Genomic DNA, 27,941 nt, shown 5'->3' on the forward strand with positions numbered 1-27,941 from the left:
AATGATCCCTTACATTTTGCCATCTTTGATTTCTCATTGGTCATCGCCTCTTTGTTCCTGAAAACATCTGCCGCCAGTGGCTGGAATTGAGAGCGATAAGAGCAGTGAGCCAAAAAATTAAAGATTTGGGTGATAACATCAAAGAATTTATTTTAAGAAGTCTGCATACAGCAAAGTGGAACTGCAGAGTTGAGTTTCTTACTTAAAGTGCCCCTGCTCTACATTACACTAACACACACTAATGGCTACAATACAGAGCAAATGTAAAACAAACACAAGTTGGCATTGTGCAAATTGTTCATTCATTTGTATTTATACATATGCACACACACACACACACACACACACACACACACACACACACACACACACACACACAAAGGCATGCTTCAAGCACACAGCATTTAAGGTGAAGCGTATGTCTAATGGAGCGAACAACTTCTCTGATGGTTGCAGCTGAAGGCTAAACGAGGACACACAAACACACACCAGGAACTTACCTGCATTGATCTGCTACAAAAAGTGCTAATTCAGCAATGTAGGTGTGTAAATTGGTCAACTTGTCTTTTGTTAAGTTTTAATAGACAGACTGCTCGTCAGTGCAGCCTCAGCTGTTTTACACAGACTGCTCTATCATGCTTTATCAATGAATATATTTCATCCTCCAATTACCCACATTAAAATGGTAAAACAGAATATTGTCCAGGGGCAGTATAATGGCATCATTAATAAAAAAATAAATACATTTAAAAAAAAAAAAAAAAAGCCCTGTAACGGGACGACGGGTTAAAGCATCCATGTTAGCAAGTATCCGTCCTGCTAAAGTGACTTTGAGAGACATTGTCAGTAGCCAGAATTACTTATCAGCGCCCTGAGGGTTTAGAGATTTAGTCACTCACACGGATGTTTCATTCAGATAATGAATTCATTCAGAGGACAGCTTTCACTGCTGTAAATCCACACAACCTCTGCACAATCCACTCACTTCAAACATAGATGTTGTTATGCAACTGAGTTTGGGTATGTCATGGTGAGGATTAGACATAAGGCTATCCAAATCAACCAGTGTACCAGCGCACTAAGAAAATTGTACAACAAACACAGCTCCAACAAAGGCACTTAATCCGCACCAGCTGACCCCGTGCCGGAGCAGAGGGAGTCGAGGCACTTTGGCTACACAGATCGCTTTTTTTTTTTTTTTTTTTACTATCCTGAACAATGGAGCAGGTTCAAAGAAAAGCAAAGAAAAGGCTTTGAAAGAGTTTTGGTTTTTTTCTTTCTCTTTTTTTGATTTGACTTTGTTCCAAGCAAAAAAAAAATCAGTCCCTGTTGTCCCGTTGTCCTCTTTTGTAGGTACCTTTTGTGTCTGCAGCTCCGTGAAGATGTGGCTTCTGGACGACTGCCTTGCTCGTTTGTCACTCACGCTCTCCTGGGCTCATACACATTGCAGGTACAGCACGTGTGCTTATGTACTTTAGATGTGCTTATTTAGGTTATTTCTGTGTTTGTGTGTACATGTATGTAGCGTGCGCACAGCGTTGACATGTGACAGTGTGTCTGTATCATTATGTATGAAATGGGTGTTTTTTTGGGGGTTTTTTTGTTATTGGTTTACAGGCAGAGTTTGGTGACTTTGAACCGGACCAGCCTCGCCCCCTGGACTACATCGGTCAGCTGACCTTTGCACCCAATCAGAACAAAGAGATGGAGGAGAAGATTTTTGAACTCCACAAGTCCCACAGGTCAGAGAGGACAGGGTGATGTAGTCAAATGTAGTCAGGAAGTTCTTCTCAATAAAAGCAGTCTTTATGTGCAAGATGAACATTATCAGAATATCTCTGTACTGTCATTAATCTGAGTTTTTGGAATGAAAAGTGCATTTTCTGTGTTTTTAGGGGAATGACACCAGCACAGGCCGACGCCCAGTTTCTAGAAAATGCCAAGAAACTGTCCATGTACGGGGTGGACCTGCACCATGCTAAGGTATGAATAAATGAACGAATCCTCTCCTGTCCTCCTTGCACTGCATGCTGGGAGTTTGGGTGTGTGAGTGGCAATGGAGCTTGTGGAGTTGAGTGGGTCTGGGACATTTGGACTGTCTCCTGTAAGACTTTCAATATTTAATGTTGTACTCTGTAAGAAGGTAAAAAGAGTAATTCATATGTAGAGTAAGTAATAATAATAAGTAAGTAATGGTGAGTCTTTTTTCTGTGTCATGGCATCCCTCTCTGGGGAGGGTTCGCCTCCCCCATCTGTCAAACACGGGGTCCGAGTAATGACGGCTCCCAGGTTCACTGTGGAACAGGTTCTCCTGGCTGTAGGAGAACAGATCGGCCATGATAACATCACGTATGTCTCTCGGATGAATAAGGCCGTAGTGGCCTTTCTCCGAGAGGAACGTTTAGTCCACCTGTTGGTCGAGAGGGGTTTGGTGTTGGACGACCTGTTTGTAGCCGTCTCACCGCTGCTCGTACCATCTACACGGATCACCGTGTCAGGCGTCCCCTCTTTAATCCCCAATGAACTGCTGGAAAAAGAACTGGCCCGTTTTGGTAAGTTCTCCAGCGGGTTCAGAACAGTTCGTCTTGGCTGTAAAGACGCCAGACTTCAGCACGTTCAATCACTACGAAGACCGGCTTTCATGTACCTGGACGATCCCGACAGGTCCTGAAAGTGTCTTTTTAAGGTAAAGTTTGAAAACGGGTACTATGCGGTCTATGCTAGTTCTGGTAGCATGAAATGCTTTGAGTGTGGTGATGTTGGGCACAAACAATCATCCTGCCCACATAAAGAGCGGGCTGCCGGTGGCGGTGCAGGCGAGCGGGCTGGCTCCGCTCTTCATGTTGTTGCAGCGGTGGCTGGGCAGTACACATTCGAGAGCATTATCTTTGGTCCCAGATACTCTGCAGCTCGGCGCAGGTCTATTTGTTTGACTAACTTCTTGTTGGGTCAAGCAACAATTTGCATTTGGCCCACGAGAAACAACAAAATGAAGGGAAGAGGGTTAGTTGATGTGGAAGTAATGTTTAAAGGCCTGGTGGCTGCACGCCTCAAAATAGAGTTTGTGTTTTAGATGGGTTTGGAGTTTATTTCAATCTGGGGTGTTGGTGATGTTTTGTCCTGTGTAGATCATGATTCGCTTATTTGAGTTTTTGAAAAGGACAACAACCCTGTCATTTATCTTTCTTTGTTGGTGTGAGTCGAGTGATATCATGCAAGGGTGACATCAGGACAGCTGAAACTCTGTACATCTTCCGCCGCAAACTAAAAACACACCTCTTCCGACTTTACCTTGAATAGGTGAACTTTAGTAGCGCTTAAAATGGCACTTACTTTTAGCACTTTGTAGTTTGGCTTTCTTGAAGAAATTGTATTTTCTTGATTCTTGTTGTTCTGGGTTTTGTACCATCATGGTTGAAATGCGCTTATTGTAAGTCGCTTTGGATAAAAGCATCAGCTAAATGAAATGTAATGTAGTAATATATGTAAGTATGTGTTAAACATTTCTTGTTTTTTTGTGATTTGAAGAATTTGACAAATAAAGGGCTGATTAAATAATTTTAAAAAAAAGGTCCCCTCTCCCTCTACCTCTCCCGCTCCCTCTCTTGTTGACATCTGGGGATTAACACAGTTTCTTTGATGTGGGGAGAGTGTGCCTGTGTGTCTGCATGTTTGTGTCACTGTATCTGTGTGTGTGTCAGCTGTACAAACACTCGGAGGCCATTGCCATGGGAACAGGCAGCCGGTCTCACTGGGATAGCAGGTCATCAGCAGACTGCATGCATGCTCCCGTGTGTGTGTGTGTGTGTGTGTGTGTGTGTGTGTGTGTGTGTGTGTGTGTGTGTGTGTGTGTCTGAACATGTTTGTGTGTATTTGTGCAAGATGGGCATACTAAATGGGAGAAATATGCATGAGAGAGAGAGGGCAGAAAGAGAGGATGCGAGATTGAGAAGGAGAAAGAAATGGGTACTAAAGATAAGGTTAGAGTGAGATGAGGACAGATCCTTGAAAGAGAGAAAGAGGCGAGTCCCCTTTAAGGGCATGCTCCACTTGTTTGCAACACAGAGAGAACCGGGGGGAAAGATGAGAGTAGAAACAGAGTGTTTCAAATGCTGAAAGCCTTTTTTTTTCTTATAACAAGCCACAAGTTGTGGGATTTCAAAGCGTTGATCCATTTCTCTCCTTTGCCATTAATGTGTTATGCAAGTTTCTTAACCCACAAAATAACCATTTGATACTCTGTTAAATTTAAAGATCATCTCAATCACATCGAGCAAAAACACAAATGCACTTTTGTGTGTTAAATATAAGTAAATTTTGACATATTTGAACCATTTTGAGAAAACTAGAATCACATGATTATAAATTTGAAAATAACACTAGTTATAGTGACATGTATAGTGTACCAATTACTAAACAATTCTATGCTGGAGTGTTATAGGGCAACATTGGCTTTACTCTTTTTTTTTTTTTTAACTCAGATTTATTCACATCACGTGTTGGGACACAGCAGTGTTTGACAGCAAAGCATTTTTAAATAATAAAATGATGATGACTGAGATTCACCATTTTGCACTGGCACTGAACAATAGTGTGAGGATAAATCAATTTAGTATCTGTTTTTAATCTGTTTTAATAGCAAAGTTGCAGCCATAAACTGTAAGAATAATTCCTGATATTAGTGAAATGAATTTAGACAGTGCAGTTTCACACTGAGACAACAAATCTTATATTGACCCGACGTGGGCAAGTTTGCACAGTATAGACACGTTACACTGTTCTAATCACACCCACTGTATAAAGAAAAAACATCTGCACCAACTGTAAATTGTAACTGTTAAGTGTATTTAGACAAGAATAGTGCAAAGAAAAAAAAGAGACAAAAAACTTTACTAAAACTAAAAAATAATTACACGTGTGTTTGACACCATACATTTTCTAAGGTTGAAGTTTCATAAATATTTTATTTCAGTCTTTCATTTATTCAATTTTTTTATATTATTTATTTCTTCAGAATGTGTCACAGCTCATTACTATCTTACATTTAACCCGAATGTTAATTCATATGAAATATAAGGAGACTCAACAATCATGGTCTTTTGCACTACTTTCAAAAGTGAGACACACTTCCAGAGTGAGTGACTGAATAATACTAATACTAATAATAATACTAATAATAAGAAGAAGAAGCATCGAACGTTATATGCTTCATGACGTCACTTCGTCGTCATTGTTGAGTCACATAAAAAGCTAATTGAAAAGTGTTTCCTGTAACATCCATTCTGTCAGTACAGTCAGCCAAACTGCTAAAATGTTTCTGTAGTTGCGGCACATGGACAGAGATCGATGACCAGATAATACCATGGCAGGGCCCCGTGATTTGTGTATGCGTTTCCCAGTAAAACTGTACACTGATTTTTCCCCTGTTAATTCACAACTGTAATCAATACCTCCCTGACCGTTACCAGATGGCCTTGAATTTAAAAGCTTTGTTAGTGAGTTAGTCTGCCAGCTAACTGTGTTACAGTTGTACTGAATGACAGTGTTTGTGCGTGCGTGTGCTAATTGAATTTCTGTTGACCTTAAGCAGACTACTTTAAAAATCAATTGATGCACAGTATGATCTGATTTGGACAAATGGGTGGCATATACATATATTTAACAGTGATTCATTAATAATGTTATTATAAAAATTAATTTTTTTGTGCATTTTTATCTGACTATCTCAGGATTCAGAGGGTGTGGACATCATGCTAGGTGTGTGTGCCAACGGACTCTTGGTCTACAAGGACAGACTTCGGATAAATCGTTTTGCTTGGCCTAAAATACTCAAGATTTCATACAAGAGGAACAACTTCTACATTAAGATCAGACCAGGAGAGGTATGTATACAGACGCAGGCACTCCCAGGCTATAAATACTGACATCTACTAAAAAATTCAACACAAACTTACTCTGGACAAAGAAGAGGACACATACTATACATATTTTGAACATTATCCCCTCTTCTGTGGACTTTTTTTTTTTTTTTTTTATCTGTGGTTGATGCCTTTTTGTTTCTTTGACAGACGGAGCAGTTTGAGAGCACGGTGGGATTCAAACTCCAGAATCATCGATCTGCCAAAAGGCTGTGGAAAGTCTGTGTGGAGAATCACAGCTTCTTCAGGTAGAACACACACACACACACACACACACACACACACACACACACACACACTCAAACACACGTGTGCTGTACATCTGGATTTCAGAGATTTACAGTCTGGGGTGAAGGCTACAGAAATAGTTTATTAGATTTCGTTCAGAGGAGAAACAAACTTTATTGGGCTCAACAAAAGGCTGTTTCCTGCTGTAATGAGAGTGGACAGAGAATATCGCAAAGTTGTGAAGTCTGATGCCCCAGGCAACAGATACACACTAATACGCACACACAAAGATAAGCCAGGTACCCGTGATGCTGCGTTTGTGGTTGCTGTGAGTGTGTGCTGTGTCTGCACATTTGAATGTTTCTGCGTATTAGAGGAATAAGCTTTAATATCCTGTTCAAGGAAGACTTGCCTGGAATCTTTTTGCCTCCCGCACACATGCACATATAACTGACTGTTGAAACTTATTGCAAAATAAATCACTCTGTATACGTTTTTAAAATTCATGTTCTCCACCACCACTCCTGTCCTTTGTCACAAGGTTAAACGCACCAGAGCCTCCTGCGAAGGCCCGCTTCTTGACTCTGGGCTCCAAGTTCCGCTACAGCGGGCGAACTCAGGCCCAGTCCCGCATGGCCAGCTCCCTCATAGACCGACCTGCACCCAACTTTGAACGCACATCATCGAAACGCATCAGCCGCAGTTTGGATGGAGGTAACACACGAATAAGACTCAAAACGGCAATCACAAAGTGAGGCAAATAGTTGACATCTTCATCCTGAACAATATTTAATGAATGGACAGACGGATAAAAAGAGGAATGGGAAGAATGAAGGGCAGCTGGAGGTGGGGTCGTGGATTTAGGGATCGCACAGAGTTGTGTGTTTGTACGGATGTAAAATGCTCGGTGTCTGACCAGATACAGGAAATAGCTGCAGCATATGTTTCCTGTCACCCTGAGAGACAGAAAGAGATGAGAAGAAAGAATGTTCTGTGTGTCCAAAAGAAAGAGGCCCTCAGCATGATGAAATACAACATGTAGCTGCAGCACATTGTGTGCGGGAACTTCCACGTCAGTCACATGTCATGACAGAGAACAACATGGGTCACCAAATTCTGCAGATTTGACACAACAATTAAGACGGTTGCATTGGCTTCGGACTGTGCAGTGATTTTATATAGAACTATAACTAGCGCTAATATTTTCTTAATTTCTATAAGACCCAGAGGTTCATTTCTGATAAGCCATTTTCACCAAATATGTATTTTGTAGAAAACCAGTACACAATTTTTTTTGGTGATTTTCTGGATTTAGCTCACAGATCCTACTTTATGCAATTTATGTGTTAGGATATTTCACTATCTTACATCGTCCCCTGCTGGACACATCAGGCTACTGCAGGCTGACGTTGTTGTCACGTTATACCTAACAATATACTGCACTTTGCTTAACTTTTTTTAAAAATGTATTTACATCTTTTTATTTAACTTCTACTTTATTACAAGTTCAAACTGCAGTGTGTGAAAAATTAAAGTGTCAGTGATAGCTTGAACATTTGTGTCCTATCCAGCCTAAAGTTGACAGTACAAGAATTGCAAATTATTCAGTAGAGAATTAAATTCACTGCAAATCATCATTATAATTGTTGAGGTCAGCCCTCTGGCTGCAATCCTTGACTTTTAAATTACAAACAGTTTGGTTTACTTCTGTTTGGGATTGAATTTGGAGTCAGGTCTGACATTAATGTGTACAAAGGGATTTATATCGCTGCACAAAAGCAAACCAGTGATCTTGAATTTGTCATTTAATACATAACGCAACTGTGAGTAGAAGAAGTGGACCATTTCTGCTGTTTCTCAATCCTCAGCACCAATGATCAGCATAACTGAAGCCGGCAGGGACACGGCTGAGAACGGACGCGAGCCTCACCTGGAGCTCCACTCTGACTCAAAGGTGTGTATGTGCATACTGTACCGATCATACATAGCAGTTGTACGTGCAACAAAGGAGATAAAAACAAAACGGAAAGAAAAGGTATCAAATTAGTGTTAAAGAGTGAGTCTACTTGTTTATTTTTTGGGATATTATTGCTTTGAGTCCATATTGTCCCATTTGAACCGTTTTATGTGTTTGTGTGTCAAATAGAGAGACTGAATGTACGGGGGGGGAATCAGTTTTTAGCTGAGACATGGACTTTTTCTGGTCATAACTATTATAATATAGAAGCATCTGCTAGCTTCATGTTGCACACTTGAGTTTTTATTTTTGTGTCACAATTTGTATGTCTTTTTCATTGTTTGATACACTATAATATTGGTAACATGAGGATCCATTGATCACTGTTGATAATGTGGTGTTAGTCTTATCCACACTGTATATTTGGAGTATACAGTATCTCTGAGGACAACCATCCTCAGATCAGGGTGGGATCAATGAAATGGTGAGCAAAGTTTGATGTTATTTCAGCACCATCCCAACACCTCATAAAGGTTCTTCTCAGAGCACAAGGAGTGCTTGAACAACAGAGGTTAGATAACTGGAGCCTATAGTCATAGCTTTGTCAACAGTAACTTCAATTTTTTTTTTGCCATTTACAACCAAAAATGGTCTCAAGCTCTTGATTGATCAGTATGAAATGATAGAATTATAGCTGACTGTGTGAATTAATAGGAGGCTGACACTGTTTTTATCTGGTTGCTACAGAGACTTGCTCATGTCATTTAAGTTTTCAAAGAATATTATAGATAAATAACTTGAGCTCATCTAAGACTCTTTTGTCCGGTCAGGCTGTGATTATACGCGAGTGAGAGATGTAGAAAAACCAACAAGACAGAACTTTTCACATCTTCTTTTGAAGTTGAAAAATGTCCTAAATCTTCACTGTAATGCTTTTGTTCACGACTTCAGCGGGTCTTTACCAGAGCAGCTATTACAGGTAGCCATTCGTTCACTTTACATCTTCGGGCCCAGCTGCTACTAAGGACCTCTGTCCACTGGTGGGGCAATGCCCACCACCAACCAAGTCAGTGTGTCCCTACAGTTCAGGAGTAACTACAGAGTCATACTGTATGCTGTGCATGCCTCCTGTTCCACCTCCCTGTCCTCCTCACTGCGCCCTTCCTCCTCCTAACCCTCGCTCACCTCCCAGCACCTTGGATTTGACCTGTGTGTAAGCCTCTGTTAGTGGTGACACCTTGTCGACACTGTTTCTGCGAACACCTGTGCCTACTGTACTCTGCACTCCTGCTCTGCCCTGCTATGTTCACTTTTAAGCTGTTGTGGTGTGTTGATCACTGACTAATGTTATGTCTCTTTCCCTCTCTCTTTTTTTCCTTCACACACACTCCCCTTTTGTTTTTGCTTTCTTTGCATTCCTCTTGCATGATCCCACTTTTTGCCATTATTTCATGGAATTGAAATTTTTTTTTTAATTATTTTTTTTATGCACATGACGTCGGTTGTTTTGGTTTGTCGTTAATCTTTACTTCTTCACGGCTTGCTTCTTCACTTTGTGCGTGTGTGTGATCGTGGTTCTTTCCTTTCTGTTCCCGCCCACATCTTCCCTGTCTATCTGCTCCCCGCCCCCTCTATCATATTGTGTCCTCACTCATTCCCTCCTTTTTCCGCCCCTCCCCTTGTATGTTTTTCTCTCTTTCAATTTGCTCCCATTAGTCAATCTTCATGTTTCCTCTCTCCTTCTCCTCGTCATCCTCACTCTCATCCATCCCGCCTTCCCTCGACTCTATCTCCGAGTTTGACCACGGTCTATCAGACATCTCCGAGGATGATGACCGCATCGACGACAACACAGACACCATACACACTCTGTGGAGCCTTCCCTCAAACACCGTCTCCTTTTTCTGTGATCAGCAGCTGTCTGATCTTGAACACCCTCCATCCTCCCACCCAGTCACTGCCTCCCAAACACACAGCTCAGAGCTTTTGAAATTTGAGGAGGGCTGCCAGGCTGAAACCAGAACAACAGCTGGTCTACTAAATTGGCGGAGCTGGTTCTTTATGAAGGGTGTGGTTAAATATGTCTCCTTCATCTTGTGTTTCCTCTCCATATCGAGAAAGCATGGAAACAGGTGTCAGCCCACAAAGCTATTTTCAGGATTAACAAAGAAACTGAACACTTTAACTCCCACGTTGTTCAAGCAAATGTCCAAGTCAGTAGCTAAACTTAAGGCTTTTGCCATCACTGCCCATAAATATGTAATTTCTAACATGATCACATCCAAATTACATCAAGTTTTTAACAGTGTGGCATTTAAGTGGTCTAAATTTGTGGCATTTTGTTCCCGATATCTTCCTCCTAAGTTTGTTAATTTAGTCGCTGACGTTCCTTCGCACCCTACACAGCTATGTTTGCCGACACCATCATCTTTGACTTGGCCTCAAATCGTCTCTTCTTTTCCCTCTCGCTCCTCTCTTCCTGCAACCTTCTCTTGCTCTAATCTAACCGCATCTGTACATCGCTACCTCCTGAATCCCTCCCCTCTCTTCTTGCCCTGCCTGTTAGTCGTCTTCCTCTTGGTCGTGATGCTGACAGCAAGCCAGTCTTTGGTCCTCGCCCTGATTTTAGCCACACCCCTCGGCCTCACCCTGTGTTACTTAGAGAACGTGGTCTCCAGTCATAGAAAAACAGTCTTGCCGATGTTTATCAATGACCAGGCGAATGATCAGTCTGAGAATCAGCTAAGTTCTGGTTTTAACGCGCATGCTTCTCCTCTCACACCGACCCACACACCTGCTCGCATTAGGCACCACACAGGGGCTATGTGGACGCAAGAGATGTGTGATCCAGCAGCATAAACACACACACACACACACACACACACACACACACACACACACACAGACACACCCCAATTCATATATGCAGATCTCCCATCCTGCTCTATGTTCCACTCCCTGCGTTTGACCTTGAGTGAATGTGTATGATGTATGTTTCTGAATGTCACCTTCTTTTGTTTATCCCTGCCACCAGCACTTCCTTTACCTAAAAGTGTCTTTCCTCTTACCATCCCTGCACCCTGCCAACCCCACTGCATTGTTTATAAAGAACAGAGAATAAGTAGTAAAAGTATTGACATTTAGAAGAGTTAAAACAGAGAAATAATATTGAAATAATGATACATATTGTTAATATAGAGATAAGATAAGTATATTAAGAGTTTTAAATACTGTATAAAGTCTGAGTGAAGGAGACGTTTGCAAGATTCGACTTGAAAAGGCAACAATAACATTTAGTGAGGCGATGAACACGTCATGCGTTTCAGACATTATTAGTTGTCGTGCTCATAAAGGCGTCACTGTGTCGTTGCTTTGTGTAATATTGAGCAGGTTCTCGTCACACTCATCAAATGAAGTGACATGGTGGTAGTGATTGGTAATGTGAAATATATACAGTGTTTGCAATTTGCAATATTTATTGTAGAACGGTTTCTCGTAGCTCCAGTTTGCCTTTGCAGTGAAGAGAGAGGGTGCCACTGAAAAACTATTGTACATACACACACAGGATACATGCTGTTATCCCCTCTAACCCATAGAACTTAAAGCATATTGCATTTGTATATTATTGCTAATGAATGTTAATAGTCAACAGTGTTACACTCACCCCTACTCAGCATCCTGTCCTCAACCTCTCTCTGCTGTTTGCGTTGTTTTAAATAAGTTTTGTGGTGGCCATTTGGCGTTTTGATGATGTAATGAAGCTGCAGATGCAAAAATACCAGATTTTCAAGCAAAAGACAGGCTGGAAAGAAGACTGGCGTATTTGGCTCATTGCCAGAGTAAATAGAGAGAAAAGTTGGTGTCTGGGGGAGAAAATCATCATGGCAAAAACAATATTTCCACAACCTCCCCGTTTGAATAAAAAGTCACAAAAAGATGAAGAGGATCTAGTGGTAGTTGTAATTCTAGAATTGTACTTTAGAATTGTACTAGTGGATAAAAAGAAAGTACTTTGTACTCATTTATGTATAGTGCAGTTAACAACATGTGCTGTTTTCCAGGAAGAAATGCTGTATATATTAATTGTTTAAGAAAAATATAAAATTCTTTATTGCATATAATAGACATATACTTGAACACAAACTGTAAACCTTTTTTTATATATATACAGGATGACAGCAGTGATTAACACCTGCTGCCTCCATTTATTGACCATCTCAGAGTCCTTTCATGTTACAGTTCCAGTGGGTTTGGTGTAAAGGTCACATGACCAGCAGTTCTCCCTAACATTGAAGTTGCTGGGGAAGAAAATACCTTTTTCCCATCATCCATTTCACTTTTTTTTTTTTTTTTTCTTCGTGCCCCTAACCCCTTCATTTTGTCATGTCTACCATCACCATGACTACAACATTGAAGGTTAAGGAGGTGGACTTAAACCCTGGCGATGTGGAAGCCATGCCCTCCCAGGTCTGTAAGGCCTGTCTTACCCAGCATGCTTTGCAAATTCAAAAGAAAATAACATTGGCGATATAAAATATTATATTTTGTTGCTAAGAACTAAAATAAAGATGGTTTTGAATATTGAATAGAACTGGTTTCATGGTATAGTGGAGTGAACAGGCAGTAATCCTAACCTGTCCTTACTCTCTCTCTGACTTCACCCCACCAGCAGTCACCTGGATGCAGTGAGCTTACCCTCTCTCAGGTTCATAAACTGTCATTGGTTATTTGGTTGTGTAGTGGTCTGTCAATAATTTCCTATGCCCGTTTGGTTTGTTCGTTGGGTTCATGCTTTTAGGGTGAAGTTGCCCTGACATGACGTTATGGAGTCAGTTTTTAAATTTCTTATCTAATGAAGACCCAATCTGGAATTTGTATAAAAAAAACATTGACAACAGAGCATACTGATTTATAGATTTATTCGTAATGATATTCATTGCTTTACATTGGGATTGCAAATTGGGTCTGCCTGTAAAAACTGATCCTGAATGGGCAGGTTCACTCAGTATTTTCACTTTCAAATGCTCTGCTGTGGTTTACAGTTTCACTGTTTCAGTTTGGTTTCTGGTTCACGTCTGTGGGTCTTAACATTTTTGTTGGATTCGGTTGTAAGCACATTGGGGTTTGTCGGTTTGTGTAAATGTCTGTTGGTTTTGTGGTATTTTGAATGCTTTGGATTTTGCATGTGATAATATGGGTACGAGTACCAGCATCATGACATTCATACCAAAATGTTAATCTGTGCTTTTACCCATCTTCCAGCGTTGCTCACAGTTTGGGATATTTTTTGCTGTCACCACCTGCCTACATCTGAGTTCATTTCTTTTGTTTTTATTACTTTATTATTTTATTTTTTTTCATGATTTCATATTAGATAAATTTAGTTTTATTTTGAAGTGTTTGTTTTGTATGATTTCTTATTCATTAGATTATTTTTGTTATATTTTGTAGTGCCTTTTTACAGTACATTCATCAAATTGATTTCTTTTAAAAAACACATTTTTATTAATTTTCTTCATTTGTGCTGTATGTCTGCCTTCCAGAGTCCAATGAGAGTGCATGGGGACAATATTTATGTGAGGCACAGTAATTTAATGTTGGAGGTTGGTACTGGCATCGTCTGATGGCTGAAAATAAGACCTACATGTTTTCTGTGTACTCTGACGCCATCAGAACTACAACTTCCTCTGTACTACACTGTACAAGACTGCTGCCCTCTCGCACTCTCAGGCTCTGTGTGCATGCCTGTGTGTGTTTATGTGTGTGGAAATTTGTTCATTAAGTTTACACTCAATTCCAGCTATTCCCTAATTTTCAGTAATTCTTGTGTTCTTGAAAAAGTTTTCTATGCGATCGTTTCGGTGCTATTTGTCCTGATTCACACGGCAGCTACTTTGAACAGCTGGGTTTGGAAATTTAACTGAAATGTTGTCATGTATGAAATATAAAGCAAATTTCACTTATAGCTTCAGTAATCAATATTTTTAGGTGAACAATGGATTTGACATGGGGTTGCTCATTGTGACAAAGCCTCGGATAATCATAATCTTATTTTGCGCTACCCCTCACGTGTGGAAAGATTTTAGCGGCTTTCAGCTTATTGTTTTGGTTTCATGGCAAAAACCTAACTTCACTGGTTCACCTTCTGATAAACCCACTGTTCCTTACCTGCCCAGCAGCAAATGGCAGACAGACAAAGGCAGCGAATAGTATTGTGGAGCATTTAGATAAATATAGCATGTAGCTGAATATTTCCTTCAAGAGTTAGTGGAGAATAGAGCTACATGAAGAATAAATGTTGGACAAACTTGAGTCAAACTGTCAGAAACATGGTACAATGAAGGCTAATGTAACACCTTAGCCATATCAACTTTACACGACCACAACTTTTTTTCAACTTGTGGATTATGACAAAATGAAATGAAGGCAGCTTTAAATACATTAATAAGAAATATCTGCTGCACTTACCAGTTATTAGATTTGTAGCAGTCCTCTGAAATACAACCGCATCAACTGCTGGAATTGATCAAATCAGGAAAGTTAGGTGGTGGATATTAATGTAACTAAAGTTCCCAGAGGGACCAAATGCGGTTGAAGTCGGTCTTGCCAGGATAAAATCCCCAAACTAAAGTGTTGTATCAAGTGTACTGGCAGAAGAGAACTGAGATGTTTTCAGTGTTGAACTTATGAACAATACAAACATGCTCTATCAGAAAATTCCCCAGCCCTAGTGTTCACAATGGCTGCTTTGTGAATAGGACTGGTGGTGTGTCAGCGTGACTTTAATGCATGCCCTGTGCATGTTGAATGCTGTTTTGTGACTGTTTTATCCTGCTGTATTTTCAATCCTTGATTGGTCAAAAAGTTTAATTATTGCCAGGCAGCTGAGTCTAACCTGACTAATCCGGCCTCCCTAACCCACACGAGGAGCTTTCTTCCTGTTTTTTTGGTGATTGGTTGCCAACGCTGATGGATTTGTGGTTTGTTAACTTACTAAAACAACAATCAACAGCTGTTTGTGCAGCGTGGGGCTGATAGTGATACATTGCCAGGTTGCAGTCAAGTAGTCTACAAAGTACTCTGTGTTAGCTAATGTGGTTAGAAGACAAACCAGGACCTTCATTGCATACAGAATAATTGTTCTTCCTTAAATGTATAAGCAATCAGTCAATTTCTGATTAGATTCACTGCCTCGTTACATTAATTGTCCCATTTATCTAACTACTGAATTTACTTGCATCCCTCTGTAATATTAGTCTTTGTTTAGGACTAATGTTTGAGATTAAAGATGCTGAAAAACTGATTTTGGTAAATTGGACAGGCAGAGACACTAGCTGTGAAAAAGACAGTGAGAAAAATGAAAATGATATCAAGGTAACGTGAGAAAGCGAATAAAAGTGAAGGACAGACAAAAGGGAACACCACTACCAGCTCCATGTTCTGCAGTCTGCCCTGCTGTTCCTGGCCTGATTTTAGGAAAAAACTCCTCAACAAGATGAATGGCCCTGTTTCACTGCAGCCTGCTTAAACACACACGCAAACACACACACACACACACACACACACACACACTTGACCAATGTACTCTTTAAATGAGGCTCCAGTGAGGCATGGCATCCATCTTGTTATCCTGTTTCCCTCCAGATTGTGACCAAATTTGTATCCCTCCCCATCCTTCTCTCCCTTTATCCACCCCTTCTTACCCCTCTCCATTTCTTTCCATCTTACTCATTTCTGTTTTTCTTTTCCCATTACATTTCTGTCTTCTTGAACCTGCCCTCCCTCCTTTAAACCTCCACCTTTTTAACCTAAATCCTTTCTTTTTTTCTTTCTTCTTTCTTTCCTTTGCTTTTCTTTTCCCTTCCTCCATCTTTGCCCCTCATTCACACTTACTCATCTCATTTACTCTCCGCCTTCCCCTCCTCTTTCCCCCTTTTCTCCCATCCTCTCCCCTCCACTCAACCATTAGGACCATGATAAGACCCAAGATGATGTTCTGAAACACCAAGCTAGCATTAGCCAGCTAAAACGCTCCTTTATGGAGGCGCCACCTCCCTCTCCTCCTCAGCCCAACCAGTGGGAGAAACGCCTCACCTCTTCTCCTGCTCCAACGATACGTTTTCAGCAGCAACAAGTGGTACGTCTGTCTGGATGTTTTTGTCTCGGCGAGACACATGAATTGCAGGCATTTTGTCCACAAACATTGTCCAGGTGAAAAAGTGCTTTGCACAGGATTGCAGTGATTCCAGGAAGTGTTTTTATTCACTGCAGAGAAACAACAATGCAGTCTTTGGAGCAAGACGAGCACATCATCATGTGTTTGTTTTGACCTGATATAAAAAGTCCTCCCGGCTCGTCTCCTAAATCTGCATCACTACAGCCACTGTTTCCTTATTATCTTCTTTCATGGTTTCTTGGAGTTGGTTCCAACCTTTTGCCATTGTAGGCTTTCTTTCTTTTGCTTACAAGAGGGTTTTAATGACTAGTTGATTGCTTGATGGACGATGTGCATGTTTCTTTTTCTGGAGGAATTCTTCCTACAAAACTCACATAACTGCCACAACCTTCCCTTTTTCAGCTGGACATTTTGCAGCACATGGGTTTTATTGTGCTTTCTTCGTTGTCTCCACTCTGTTCTGCACACTCTCTCTGCTCTAGTTTATGTAATCATTACAGCAGATGCAAAGCATGACTGTCCTTTATTTTATCTGCATGTGTCTGTATGTATGTTATGTTTATGTGTCTTTCCATGTTAATCAGCTTCGGGGGATTTCTTGTCTTTCAGTCTTCTCTCAAATTGTCTCTCTTCTTTCCCTGCCTCTGTGTCTGTCTTCTCGCTGTCTTGTTTTTGGTGTGTGTCTGTTGCTATAGAGTCTTGAAGAGGAGATAGCTTCTGTACTTTTCAGCAGACACACTGGCACTGGATTTTATTCAGCTGCCGAGGCTGCCTGCGGTATTCCTGAACCAACACTAGATGCTGTTATAACCACATGTTCAGCAGCCACTTCTACTACTCCCACTGCTGTCGGCAGCTCTTCTGCACCACAAAGGCCTCTTATTCCCTCAACTTCTCCACTCTCTGCCGCTGAGGTGCTTCTGCTACTACTGAATGTTCGGGAGTCAATTTACTTTCATTCCAAATTATGCACAATTCAAGATCAACCAGTTCATTGGCTAACCAATTGGGTGGTCACCTTGAAAGTAAACTGATACCCTGTAATGCTTGCCAGATGTAACTGAAGAGGTGGTTATATGCTCTGATGCCTGCTGCGGATGCTGGATGAATGGTTGTCAGGTTTATTTTCTGTCTGGGACCATTCATCCTGAATGAATTGGTGATACATAAGTGCTCTGATAAATGTTATCAAAATCAACTAACATCTGTGAATGCCATGGATTTTAGGTTGTCATCTGTCTGTCTTTGTGATGGTAAATATGTGTGTGGATGCAAATCGGCTTCATTCTGTGATCTTTGCTTCGGCAGCATCTTCTGGGGAAAAAATTATACTGTGCCAAAAGCAGCAGGTATTGAAGCAGCAGTTTAAATTATGCTAAAAAACATGAAAAGACAACCACATAATGGGTTCATTTTGTGGCTTTTTTAAGGTGGCACAAAAGCCGTTTTCAAGTGTGGATTTTGACCTAAATTTATCATGCTATGACGTATTTTGTGTGGTTGTCCCAAAGACGCTGACTTCAACACCATGTTCCTTTTGTCTTTTTATGTTAGTGAAGATGAGCCTCTCTGCTTATTGATGGATATTCTTCATAATCCATCTCTCATCTTTTTGTTTTCTGTTCTCTTTTCAAAACTTTTATACCATCTCTCTTGCCTGCTGCAATGAACTTTACACTGTATTGACATTAACTTGATGGTGCATGAGTGCAGCCGAGCAGGGACAGAGTGAGAGATGGTGAAAGTTAAAGACAGGGAGAGGAAGACAAAATGACACGAGCAGCCCCTTCCCTATGCTGTGATAACAAGCATCCCGATGACACTAACTGCTAACAATGATGATGTCACTGCTGGTGTGTGATTGATGATGTCTTGGTAACTTCTCTTTCACGCAGGTCAATGTGCCCCAAACAGAAGCAGCAACAGCTGATAACACGATCTCTGATACCAAAGAACCTGCAAAGGTGGTCCTAACTTTCTTCTATTAATCCATCCAGCCTTCCATTCATGACACTTCTCATCCATCGTTTCCTTCATGCCTTCATTCATTTCCCACTGGCTGCTTGAAACTTTGTGTTCCTCCATCTGTTCTTTGATCATTCATTTGTCTTCCTACTTGTTCCTCAAACTTTTTAATACCTTTTTGTCCACAGTTCAACTTCATCTTTTTCCCTGATTTGATATTCATTTATTTTCAGTAAACTTGGTTACATTTTTTTCATTTATGTTCAATGATCATGTTATGCTTTTGTTTTTGTCCCCATGCGTTTGTTGTGTGTGTGTGTGTGTGTGTGCACCTCATTCTGTGTGTGTGTGTGTGTGCGTGTGCGTGCGCGTGCGTGAGCTATGTGTACATGCGTGCTTGTGTATGTGCGTGTTTATAGACAACCGAAGTTGAAATCGAAGAAACTGTTGTCATCCAGGAAGTTTCCAAAGCAGCCAAACCTGGACTTGTCTCAGTAACAACCGCTGTTCCCGCTGGCCCCCAGGAAACGAGCAAACAGGAAGTGAAAGTGGAAGAGGTGGTATTGGAGGAAGTAAAGCCGAGCAAGCAGGAGAGCATTTCATCTGAGAGCGAGAGTGAAGAGGAAGCGGAGTACCATCCAAACGTGTCCATATCCATCTCTCACGCACAAATACTAGAGGAGAAGGAGGAGGAGGAGGAAGAGCAGGAGAAGAAAGAGGAGGAGAAGAAGGTTGAGCAGGACGTGTCAGCTCCAGCTGCTGCTTTCCTTCCAGCTGAAGTCAGCCAGCCTGCAGACGAAACGAGCCGAGAAAAGAAGGAGACCATAAAAGAAGACATGGAGGCAGAGAAGAAGCACGCAGGGGAGAAATCACGGGAGTTTGAGACACAGGAAAGCACCGATGAGCCAATGGTGACACCCGATGAAGCGCCTAACGGCCTCCCACTGCCCGAGGGGAGTGTGACAGGGATGGCTGCTCCTGCAGAGGAAGCTGCGGAGCCTAAAGTGAACGGAGAAGCTTCACTGACTGAAGCCGAACCCCGGCCACAGGTTATTTGTTGCTCTGAGGTAAAGTCTTCACTGGGCCGACTGCAGAGCTTCCCCGGGCTTTGATCCCTCCTACCAACCGTAGAAACATCCACTTCTTTTTGTTTTCCTTCCCGCCTATCGCAGTGCCGGTTTCCTTCCTGCTTGCGTGAATATATTTAAGCCCCATGTACATCCTCCGCTCATTTTCTGTCCTGTGAAAACTCTTCTAAGGCTAAAATGAAAAGTACGGTTAAATCTCCCTTAAAACAAACAGAAGAGTGCTTTAATTCACCACCTTTGTTTTGGTGTGTTGGTGTTGGTGTCAAGTTACCATCCCCTACATAATGAATTTCAGCCTTTATTTTAATGTCATCAACATATTCATACATTTTAGTTTCCCAGTTATCTACTGTACTTCATACCATTATCAACATGGCTAGTCTCCTCCTGCTTCACACAGTGTGGTGTGTTGCTGTTGTTGCCTCCTTTGCAGTGTATTGTAGTGTTGTGAAGTAAATGGGGCCTAAGTGGGGAATGCATGATGCTTTTAGGTGTATATTTTTGCTCTGCATGCTGTATTTTACCGTCTGGCATGGGTGTATGTTTGTGTGTCCTCCATGTGTTTGGCAGTGATGCTTCTCTTTCTGTTAGTGAGTAATTGCCGTGTTGTGGGCACCATGGTAACGGTAGCGTGGAAATCATCATTGCCAACCACAGTGGAAATGCTGCCCGCTCACCTGAATATCATCTTTGCATCCTTTTTCCATTTCAATTACCGTTTTGTTCACAAGTCGTTCTGAGTACCGCTTGTTTTATCGCCTCATGTTTTATACATGTTTGTGCTGTGTCATACGTTGAGTTGCATGTTGACGCCAAAGAGATTTCTGTCGTTGTGCCGCTACCGTAGCTTTTTCTATCACGTCCCATTGAGTAGCCGTTGTCATATCCTGTGTGTCATGATGTCGACCCATTTGAGTTTGGGAGCTCTTGCTTTTTTTTTTTTTTTGCATGAATTTTGCTGCATGTTCTCGCATGTGCTGCGTTTATACAGCTACTGCTGCATGTACCAGTGTGTACAACACTAAATCACTTCCTTTCAGAACTATAAATTCTACTGTAATTGAAATCTGCGGTTAATTTGATAATAAGTAAACCACATGGACTGTTTTTAGGGCCCGAGCATCGGTGCGAAAGCCCTATTGTTTTCATTTCTTTTTGTAGTTAAACAATGACAAAATGATATGTAAACTGACTTGGAGGTGAATTTGAACCGAAAGCAAGCACAAAGATACAAATATATTTCTTCGTTTCCAATCTGTTGTTTCAGGTTTTAACATATTAACCCTCTTTCCTCCCCCTCACTCCTCTCTCTCCTCCCTCCCCAGCCCCCTGTGGTAAAGACAGAAATGGTGACTATATCAGACACGTTTGCTGCCCAGAAAACTGAGATAGCTACAAAAGAAGTGCCCATCGTACATACGGAAACCAAGACCATCACATACGAGGCCGCACAGGTGCACACTTAACAAAAACGGGGATCTTTCTTTCTTTCTATTATCCTAACGTGTCAGCATTTATGATTCATAAAGTACTTGTGTAAAACGTTTAGATTTATGTTTATTTTAGAGCTCATTAATGCTAATAGTCCAAAGAGCTTCCTTCCTATCGGCTGTGCATGACGTCATCATTCATCCCTTCACCTAGAGGGAAACAGTTGTTTTAGACGAGAGTTCATTTCAATCATCAAATATCAAACGGGGATATTGTGGTGTTAATGTGCGGCTAATCATCTCTCTCTCTGTTATCAGTTGGACGGTAACGGGGACGGTGAGCCCGGAGTGCTGATGACTGCTCAGACAATCACCTCTGAATCTTTGTGTACCACTACAACCACACACATTACCAAGGTACAGACAGACACACGCACATCCATATCGGTTGGGCCACTGTCATTATGACATTACATAATACACGAGGGCTTATTTCTTATGTAATTTAGATACCGCACACATCGCTCTAAAAACCGCCGACAAAATCATGTCGATACTACTATTTCTTATTTTACGATGATACATGCCTTGTATATTATATCTCCGTGGCAACCGTACATGTGGTTTCACGGTACCCTAATGCAGTAGGGTTTCTACTTTGTGTTGCGTGTCCAGATTGACATTAGCGAAGCCGACAATCTGTTACTTGACATTTGATCATACTTTCATCTGTCTGACTGTCAGGACAATGTTTGCCACTGAGCTGTATCACACCAGCACCCAGCTGAGCCTTAACAGTCATAAATAACCACCTTTGACACTCATCAAAGTGTTGTTGTTGTTTGTGTTCCAGACGTTAAAGGGAGGCCTATCAGAGACAAGGATTGAAAAACGCATCGTCATTACCGGCGACTGTGACATCGACCACGACCAGGTCAGGTTTTAGTCACACAGCTTATCCATCTGCCTCACCTGGTGTTTCAGCAGCATGGTTGATGCTTTGCTGTATTTACATGAGGATGGTGGGAAAGGATTTCTAAGAATCATTTTGTTGTAAAAGTGTAATCTAGGTGCACAGTCCAAGTCTTAGATTTTTCATCTTTTGCAGCGGAATTGGTTGACGTTGACAGGGAAATAGTTTTCTGTGATTGTTTAAACTTGAGGGAAGAGACAGATATCTGGTGACATGTCCATCATGTTGCTTACCACCTGAATGCAAAATTTTATTTGTGAATTGTTTATTAGACAAACCCACAAGCCATCAGTTTCACCCAGATTCAGCTCATCGGCTGTGATCTGCTACTGTTGCCTTGTTGCTCATTCATCCTTGCATCTAGAAAATGGTGTCAGAACTTTTTTGATGTTTTTTTTTTTTTTTTTTTTTTTTTTTGTCACTCTGTGTCTGATTTTGTTGCTCGTCTCAGTTAATTTGATGTGTTGTCTTTGTCTTTGATTGTCACATGTCCACAGTGGCACAAAATAAAATTTTCATTTTTGGGATTGATGATGTGCTACATGCTAAAGCTACACTGAAACACGTAGTTCGTGCAGTCCAAATGTATTTACACAGTGACAACAGAAACAGAGGTTTTTTTTGTTGTGTTTTCTGTGAGCAAGTATATTAGAGTTTACATGAGACGATTTTCCACTTTAATTTTAGAATCTGTACATTTTAATGAGCTCATGAGCCAACTGAACCTTCAGCCATCATCAATTATGCATTGCCCTAAAATTGGAAGAATAGGTATAAAATGGGCTCAGATTACTTCACTGTTCTTCAGATTAATGTTTTAATATAAAAAAAACAATATTAAAAAAAGCATGTACATATACAAACAGTACAATTTGATGTGTAAAATTATGGGTTTGTTGGACGTTTAAAGGTAATTTATGTATTTTAAAGATGGCGATAAATCGTTATTTTCCCAATTGGAGTCTCTCATACTTTCTAGCGGGTGCCTTTCACTCATGGCACAAACTCTATAACGAGTAAAGCTGGAGGATTGTGTTGTCAAAATGCATGTAGCACCCTCCAAACATCTCATATATTTAAAAAAGTAAATATGTGTTTTGCTCAGGTCTGAGTCTGCATGGCTCTTGTTCTACTTTTTTTTGTTTAAGTTGCCTGTCTGGTCTGATTTGCTGGATTTACACAGTAATGTCTCCATCTAAAGCCATTTTACTTCATCTGATTTACACCCCTCTTATTTTAACATTCAGTTAACCCAAAGAAGTAAAATGGCACACTGACTGTAAATCCAGCATTCTTGTCTTCTTTTCTTTCTGCTTCTTATTTTATTTTTCATTTAACACCACCATTTTCCCCTCCTTCCCCTCCACTGCCTGCTGTGCTCGGTGCTGCCACTGTGTGGTTGCCCCTCGGTACTGCAGGCACTGGCCCAGGCCATTAAGGAGGCCAAAGAGCAACATCCTGACATGTCTGTTACCAGAGTGGTGGTTCATAAAGAAACTGAGCTGGCTGAGGAGGAGGATTGACTGAACTCAGGTAATAATAATAATAGTAGATCGTTATTATTATTATTATTGGTTTGTTTTAACAGTGGGCGTGCATATAGGAGTTTATTTGATGAAGACAAGAACTCAACATCAGAGATTTGAAGAAAAAACTGGAACAAATGAAGCTGCTAAAACCGCCGGCCGTCATCACACGAGCTAAAACAGTTGAGGAAAGAGAGCGGGGTAAACTTAAGAGGGTAGGCAGTGGAGGTCTCTGTGTGTCGAGTGCAAAGGGAATGTTTTGAGGATAAAAACCAATGTTGTGTTAATCATCACAGCTCCTCAGGCTGAATGTCTTCGCCTCTATTTTCCCAGAGTTGAAGGGCCCACCGTGACTGTTTTCTCTGTTGACATCGAACGACCTTCATCAACCTACGACAACCAACCATGACTGACAGAATGGGAGGATAAGAGGAGGAGCTACAGAGCAGCAGGAGGACGGTTAGACAAATGGACTGAAGTTGCCACTCTCTTCCCACTTGGTCTTTCTTACATGTCTGTGGTGCATCTAAATCCCTCTCTGCAAAACCAAGAAAAACAAATTCTAATATCCTCACTCTTCCTGAGGGAACAAAAAAGAACCACTTCGTTAGCTTAACACTTGTAGCTTGTTTTTTTTTTAATTTTTTTTAATTTTTTATGAGTTTTTTTTTTTTTCTTTAACTGTTTTACAAAAGAGAGACAATAGTGTGTCCGTTATGTATTGCAAAGATAAAACTAGGGATGCACTGATAACCACTCCTGATGAGATTCAAGCTAAAGAGGATTATCGTGTACTCATTTCGATTATTTCGGCAGCATCAGCGACCTTCAGAGAAACTCATCCACAACAAGATGCTGGCGACCATCAAACAGAGAAAGCTTTTATCTTCTATACTTGAAATCTTTATGGAAAAGTGTTTTTGGTGCATTCCTTTAAAAAAAAAAAGTAATTTGTTAAATTACAGCTCCCCTCATAAAAACTTCACATTGGTGTAAATGGAGAGTAATATAATATAACTCAATAACTTTTAAACTGTATGAATAAGATGTAGGACTGCAGGAAACCGGGTGACACGAGGTCTTTTTTTTTTTTTTTTTTTTTTTTAACTTGTAATAAAATCCAACACACACACACTCACTGTAACTCAGTCAAGTGAATGGTAGAAACCAGCTGTGTCACATCATCACTTGTTCTTACTAATGATAACAGAAAAGTGGGAGCTGTAACTTAATATATTGCAGTAAAAAACAATCATCCAGGTTTTACATTTTTTTATGATATTCTTCTTTTCTTGTAAGTATAGTTCTTATTCATCCACATTCCTCATGTGTGACTAGCAGCTTTGTGGGTTCACTTTCAGTTCAATTCACATTTTACTCATCTCCAAGAAGAGACGACATTTTAACAGTAAGTGAGAATGGAAGAGATTTTAATTGGGATTGACATGAATTCAATTTGAGAAGCCAAATGTTGCATGTCGAATGATTTATTTGTAGTTTTTTTTACATTTTAGACAAAAATCTTTGCGAAATTGAATTGAAATTGAACTGAAAATGAAGTGACTTTAAAAGCTAGTGTATACATCGCTGTACAGTAAAAAAAAAAAAGAAGAAAGAAAGAAAAGAAGGTTATTTGATGGGAGCAGCTTTTTATTAGCTAAATGCTCTCCCTGGGCCCGCCCACTGTACGACACTAACCATTCCTATTGGGCCCCAGGGGAGCAAGGGAGATGTAAACTGACTTTTGATTGGGAGAGAGGACCAGTAAAGCTGAAGGATGATTGGGAGAGTGCCAACTGACAAGTTGGGAATGAAAAGGAATTTGATTATTAATGCAAGTTGGCTTTATTCTGTGGTAATGGCACATTTTCTTTTTAGCATGTTATTTAGCATCCTGCAGTGAACTGTTTTAATGTTCTAAAAACAGTGCTTAGTACAAAAGTAATACTGCAATTTAAATTATTCAAAATGAGTTGTGTGCTACGACTAGCACGGGTACCAAAATGAGGACAACTTGAAACAAGTCCTGTCCAAAATTCAGACTATTGCAATTTCTTGGAGTTTTCTAACTCTGCAGCGGAGCCTGTTTGTCGTCATAGTTCAGCACTGTTCATTCCCAGCTTATTTTCATGCCAGACTAGATAATACCAAGAAAATATGCTACATATAATCAGATACGACTTTAAATTCAGCATGTCTTCACACATTTTTATCTTGCAAGAGTATCTTGAGCGAGTCTAGATAGGATGCTACTGTGTTGATTGGTTTGAGAGTGCGTAGATAACAGATTATCTCAGCGCATACAGTATGTCCAGATAATATTATCTGACACATCGCTGGCTGTGTTGTAACTGTTTTACTACAACCAAAAGATAACTTTGCTGCATGAATGTGATTCAGTATGTTTCCTTTACATCACACTCAGCTGTGTTCCTCATTACGGCACCACACACACACACACAAAAAAAAAAAAAAATCACTCTGATTCCGTCACTCCACTACAAACGGAGGCAAAAACAGTTACAACACAGCGGTGAAATGCAGCTTGAAGGGCCGCGTATCACAGGGTTTGAAATGCTAGTTCAAACCCCTAAATGGAATATCATTTTGGTGTTTTCCTTTTACGGAAATGGTAAGCAGAATTCCACAAAATTGTGACTGTAAATTCTGTTGACACTAAATGTGTTAGAACAAGGTGCTTCGTCTAATGCATTCAGGCAACACAGATGTTCAGTGTGGGCAGTGAAAAATAAAGGCATATTCTCCTGAAATGTACCTGATTGTAAGCAAAGAAGTGCCACAGATTACTATAGAAAACGTTCCACCTCGACCTGTTGAGATTCACCCACACCCTCCTCTTTGACTGGACATTTTAAATGGGAGTGAAAAGGATAATGTTTTTAATATAGAAAAATTGACACGCATTCAGAAAAAAAAACCTTAATCAAATTGATGCTTTTTGACCCAATTGTTTGTCTTCATCACATTGGGTCTGTTAGTACACACCTCTTTATTATTTGACCTCATCCTTTTGACCTAAAATCTCCAGTGAACGGAGAGTTAACGACAGGCTTTTTATTGGGAAACACTGGTCTGACGTCTACTATGCAGTTAAATGACATTCCACAAGGGGGAAGCTTTAACCTCGAACCCTCTTGCAAAGAGACAAAGCAGCAGAAAAGCATTTAAAGAAGCGAACCGTGCAACACTAGGCAGCTTTGGAAGCTTTCACTGTTACAAAAAAAAACAAAAAAAAAACATCTTTTCAAAAAGACATCGGTAATATCACAACAATACGACATTTGTAGATTTTCTCATAATTTGTCATCTTCTCTGTGAAACTGATCTAGTCGTTGGAAGGTGGGATTTATCGTTTCCCCACCCCACCCCAACCCCCACCCCCACCCCTCATGCATATTTGTAATATTGTCAGTGTTTTTTGACAGTGAAGAAACGCCACTACAAATTTCTGCCACCGTTTTCTTTTTGTACTTTTAGCCCCAGGTTTGACCTCTGCTCGGGGTCCTGGGCTCTCTTAACCAATCACAGGAACTCTGGGGCTGCAGAGTCGGGTTTTCCAAAATGTTTGTCACTTTTTCTCATGAAACTTTTTGTGAGGTTAGAACTCTTAAAAAAAAAACACAAAAAAAAACAGTATCACATATGAATGTCTTGTCGGCAGTAACTTTTATTAAGATTAAAAGCAGCACAGACTGAACATTTTCTGGGATTACCGCGGCAACTGACGATTCAAAGCCAGCTGATTTTCAAACTGTCAGGGATCTCAACGTTATAACATCATGGCTATCTGTAAAGGGAGATTTTAAAAGGCAAATTATAATTGGAGTACGTTCTTGACACTTAAATCTCAGGCTCTGTTCCATACTGCACTGTAAACGAATGAGAAACCAGCACAGTTTTCTATCTTATCTGACAAACTAAAACTCACATCAGAAAACACTTTATAAAGAAACACATTTTGGAAAACCGACCAGCTGCCACGTTGCTCCTCGTTAACCAGTGATCACTGGTAGGTTTTTTTTCTCTGTCTAGCAGCTTAACTGTCTTGTGTCTCCCCCCCCACCCCACCCCACCACACACACAGCCACTCCTCTCCCTGTGTAACACTGTTTAAATAAAGGATTGTTATACTCTGAAAGCTGTGTGGTCAGTTATCAGTTATTTGGTTGATGTGATTGAAAACCGTGAAGTGTATGTTAATGTACATGAGTGAGGTGTTCTTTCTCTTCTTGCAGTCTGATAATGAAATGTGTACGGTACAATTTACCAATGGTACTATCCCAGATTTCACATGTTATCCCAAGCTTGAACAAGAGGGAAAAAGTAAAAAAATATGTGACAGATACTTGTTGATTCATAAAGATGTCAGGTTTTTTTTTTTTTTTTTATTGTGACAATGAATTGTCAAAAAAGACAAGAGTCCGCTGTTTTGATGGCCTCCAGAGTTCCCTGGGTTCCACAGATCTTCTGCTCTTGCTCAGCATCCATCATCGCACGGCCGTTCAGTTCAGCCTGAGATGTGTCCCTCAGTGTTTATATTGGCCACGTCGTCCAGGATACAGCACGGTCTAAGTGTATGTATGCTATATTCTTCCAGTTGTGTGGAAGTGTGTGCCCGGGTTTGTCTGCGTGTCCTGTCAAGTGTATGAATGAGACCCG

At 40.6% G+C, this 27,941-nt stretch overlaps 1 protein-coding gene across 20 annotated transcripts in view; it reads left to right on the forward strand.

Annotated features, from left to right (window-relative positions):
- epb41l2 (erythrocyte membrane protein band 4.1 like 2) overlaps nucleotides 1-27,420 on the forward strand; it is a 54,146-nt gene extending 26,726 nt beyond the window's left edge. For 3 of the 20 annotated variants that reach the window (XM_069158447.1, XM_069158446.1, XM_069158448.1), the window contains exons 8-25: nucleotides 1,354-1,450; nucleotides 1,618-1,742; nucleotides 1,896-1,983; nucleotides 5,730-5,882; nucleotides 6,069-6,166; nucleotides 6,688-6,860; nucleotides 8,015-8,100; nucleotides 12,520-12,570; nucleotides 12,773-12,808; nucleotides 16,073-16,240; nucleotides 16,975-17,193; nucleotides 18,175-18,243; nucleotides 18,664-19,311; nucleotides 20,658-20,786; nucleotides 21,081-21,179; nucleotides 21,616-21,696; nucleotides 23,154-23,268; nucleotides 23,595-27,420. In XM_069158447.1, coding sequence (XP_069014548.1) covers nucleotides 1,354-1,450; nucleotides 1,618-1,742; nucleotides 1,896-1,983; nucleotides 5,730-5,882; nucleotides 6,069-6,166; nucleotides 6,688-6,860; nucleotides 8,015-8,100; nucleotides 12,520-12,570; nucleotides 12,773-12,808; nucleotides 16,073-16,240; nucleotides 16,975-17,193; nucleotides 18,175-18,243; nucleotides 18,664-19,311; nucleotides 20,658-20,786; nucleotides 21,081-21,179; nucleotides 21,616-21,696; nucleotides 23,154-23,258 — 2,425 coding nt within the window. In that variant the 3' untranslated portion in view covers nucleotides 23,259-23,268; nucleotides 23,595-27,420. Of the gene's footprint in view, nucleotides 1-1,353; nucleotides 1,451-1,617; nucleotides 1,743-1,895; nucleotides 1,984-5,729; nucleotides 5,883-6,068; nucleotides 6,167-6,687; nucleotides 6,861-8,014; nucleotides 8,101-9,819; nucleotides 12,571-12,772; nucleotides 12,815-13,646; nucleotides 13,707-16,072; nucleotides 16,241-16,974; nucleotides 17,194-18,174; nucleotides 18,244-18,663; nucleotides 19,312-20,657; nucleotides 20,787-21,080; nucleotides 21,180-21,615; nucleotides 21,697-23,153; nucleotides 23,269-23,594 lie in introns of those variants that run through there. The other 17 variants (XM_069158449.1, XM_069158451.1, XM_069158454.1 and 14 more) reach the window with 17 other exon arrangements.
- Nucleotides 27,421-27,941: the final 521 nt, after the last annotated feature.

Source organism: Embiotoca jacksoni, unplaced genomic scaffold (assembly GCF_022577435.1).
Source record: "Embiotoca jacksoni isolate LCO1_2020_lvr unplaced genomic scaffold, fEmbJac1.0.p SCAF_23, whole genome shotgun sequence".
NCBI classification, from domain to species: domain Eukaryota; kingdom Metazoa; phylum Chordata; class Actinopteri; family Embiotocidae; genus Embiotoca; species Embiotoca jacksoni.